The 1,910-nt window shown below is 49.9% G+C and overlaps 2 protein-coding genes across 5 annotated transcripts in view; one reads left to right on the top strand and one right to left on the bottom strand.

The window, feature by feature from the left end:
- Positions 1-1,910, bottom strand: part of LOC113217307 (maternal protein exuperantia) — a 542,899-nt gene that overhangs the window by 378,609 nt on the left and 162,380 nt on the right. The gene's annotated exons all lie outside the window — the stretch shown is intronic.
- Positions 1-1,910, top strand: part of LOC113217316 (lachesin-like) — a 306,348-nt gene that overhangs the window by 212,453 nt on the left and 91,985 nt on the right. For all 4 annotated transcript variants that reach the window (XM_052271205.1, XM_052271075.1, XM_052271118.1 and 1 more), the window contains one exon: positions 1,157-1,440. In XM_052271205.1, coding sequence (XP_052127165.1) covers positions 1,157-1,440 — 284 coding nt within the window. The remainder of the gene's footprint in view (positions 1-1,156; positions 1,441-1,910) is intronic.

Raw genomic sequence — 1,910 nt, 5'->3', positions numbered from 1 at the left:
CCCCCCCCCCCCGGTCGCTCGTCGAAACTAAGTCTATCGGAATTGAAATCACCATCGTTTGTACGCATTCCGTACCTAATTGTAGGGTGGGCCTGTAATGTTGGGGCCTCTAATGAAAGTTGATGTAGGTTCTTCATGCTTTTCCAAGTTGGCACGCTTGATAGCTACATCACTCGTGATTTCTTTTTCTGGGGAACCAGTTTACCTTTAAAAGTGAGGTTAATGTTTTTTTGTTTTGCGAGCTGACGTAGCCCAGAGTGCCATCTCATAAGGATGACCTTATCGTTTCCTCTCCCGTTTGCCCCCTCCTCCACTTTCTCTTTCATCCCGCTCCTATGGCCTCTCCATCTTTTTTTTGTTTTTGTTTTTTTGTTCCTTCACTATCACTCACCCACACAGACTCGCACTGAAACACACACATGTACCATGTGTGAGAGACAGAGAGAAACGCTGTGAACACCAAACGATGCCCTCGGAGCGCGCTGTGTCATCAGGGGTGAGAAGGAGGAGAGGGTGGGGGAGAAAAAAGGCAACTCCCTCATGTCGCTGATATAAATCTCATGTGTTCGCTTTTCAGCCGCCGAGTCCCGCCCGCCGGCCCCTTGAGTTTGCTGTAGCGCACTGTACTACCCTCTCCTTTGCGAGGCGCGCCCCGGGGGGACGCCTGGAACCGCCCCGCTCAAAAAGCCCCCGATAAACCCGCTGGATAAATAGGGATAAATAGACACAGTCGCGGGGAACTCTTTGCAGTGCCTGCAGGCGTTTTCAAACGGGGAAAGAGATGATCTATATGTAATCAAACAAAGCTTGATGCAGGGTAACCAATTATTTAGCTATCATGTAAAAGTTTAGCTTTTTAGTTAAAATTTCAGCTAGCTAAACAGACACATATTTCGCTGTTTAGCTAACAATTATGTATGTGGCTTGTAGCCAAACATTTAGCTACACGTAGCTGAACTTTCAGCTGTGTAGCTATAATATACAGATAGATTTATACTCGGGTTTATTGCTTGTAACGTAATTAGTTTATCCCTCATTCAGCTACATTGGTTATTGAGCTGTATACAGCTAATCAATTCCTCCGTGAAATAAATACTCGCTGTCTCGGTGAGAGTTTTGGTTTTTCAACGCCTTTTCTTTTTTGCGTTGATTTCAGGTCGGAGCCAAGAGACCTACTACCCCCACGCGCCGTCGGACGCCGTGGTCCACCTGGAGGCGCAGCAGCAGCAGCGCCATGGAGAGCACGAGCAGCTGCAGGTGGCCGCGGCGGCGGCGGTGGTCGCCTCGTCGGAGCAGCAGCAGCAGCAGCAGCTGGACGAGGAGCCGCCCTACTCGTTTCGGGGGCCGTACTTTGACACGTCGGTCTCCAACAACGTCACTGCGCTCGTCGGCAAGACGGCCTACCTCAAGTGTCGCGTCAAGAACCTTGCCAACAGAACGGTGAGTCCCCTACTTTATCGTCATTTTTATTGTGCGTCACATAAACAAAGCATAATTGTTTAAAGCACTTTTGTTTTCTTCGAATTAATTGAATTTGATGTACTTGCTGAAAATTTAACCAATTGGCCTAATCGCAGAGCGTTTTTTTTTCTGCTTTACACAGAAATTTGCGTCACTTTCCTCGGACCGCCTCTTGGCTAAAATCCGGACGGGTTTCGGTGTTACTGGGCTAGTGGGCGGGCACAGGCGGCCTACTGTCAAGGACTTAAAGGAAGGTGACAGAGAGAGGGAGAGAGTGAAGGGGGGGGGGAGAAAGTGAGAGCCACTGCTTGCTTGTCGGAGTTAGTCTTTGCGGGAGAGAGAGACGCGATACGCAGGACTCTGCGGCGCGCGCGCGGGTTGGTTTCCGAGAGACTACTTAATGAGTATTCCAAGGGGCGATCTCGCGATGTGCGGGGGAGGGGGAAGGG

This window comes from Frankliniella occidentalis, unplaced genomic scaffold (genome assembly GCF_000697945.3).
Source record: "Frankliniella occidentalis isolate FOCC.00 unplaced genomic scaffold, Focc_3.1 Scaffold1, whole genome shotgun sequence".
NCBI lineage: Eukaryota > Metazoa > Arthropoda > Insecta > Thysanoptera > Thripidae > Frankliniella > Frankliniella occidentalis.
This window is presented reverse-complemented; position numbering and strand designations above follow the sequence as displayed.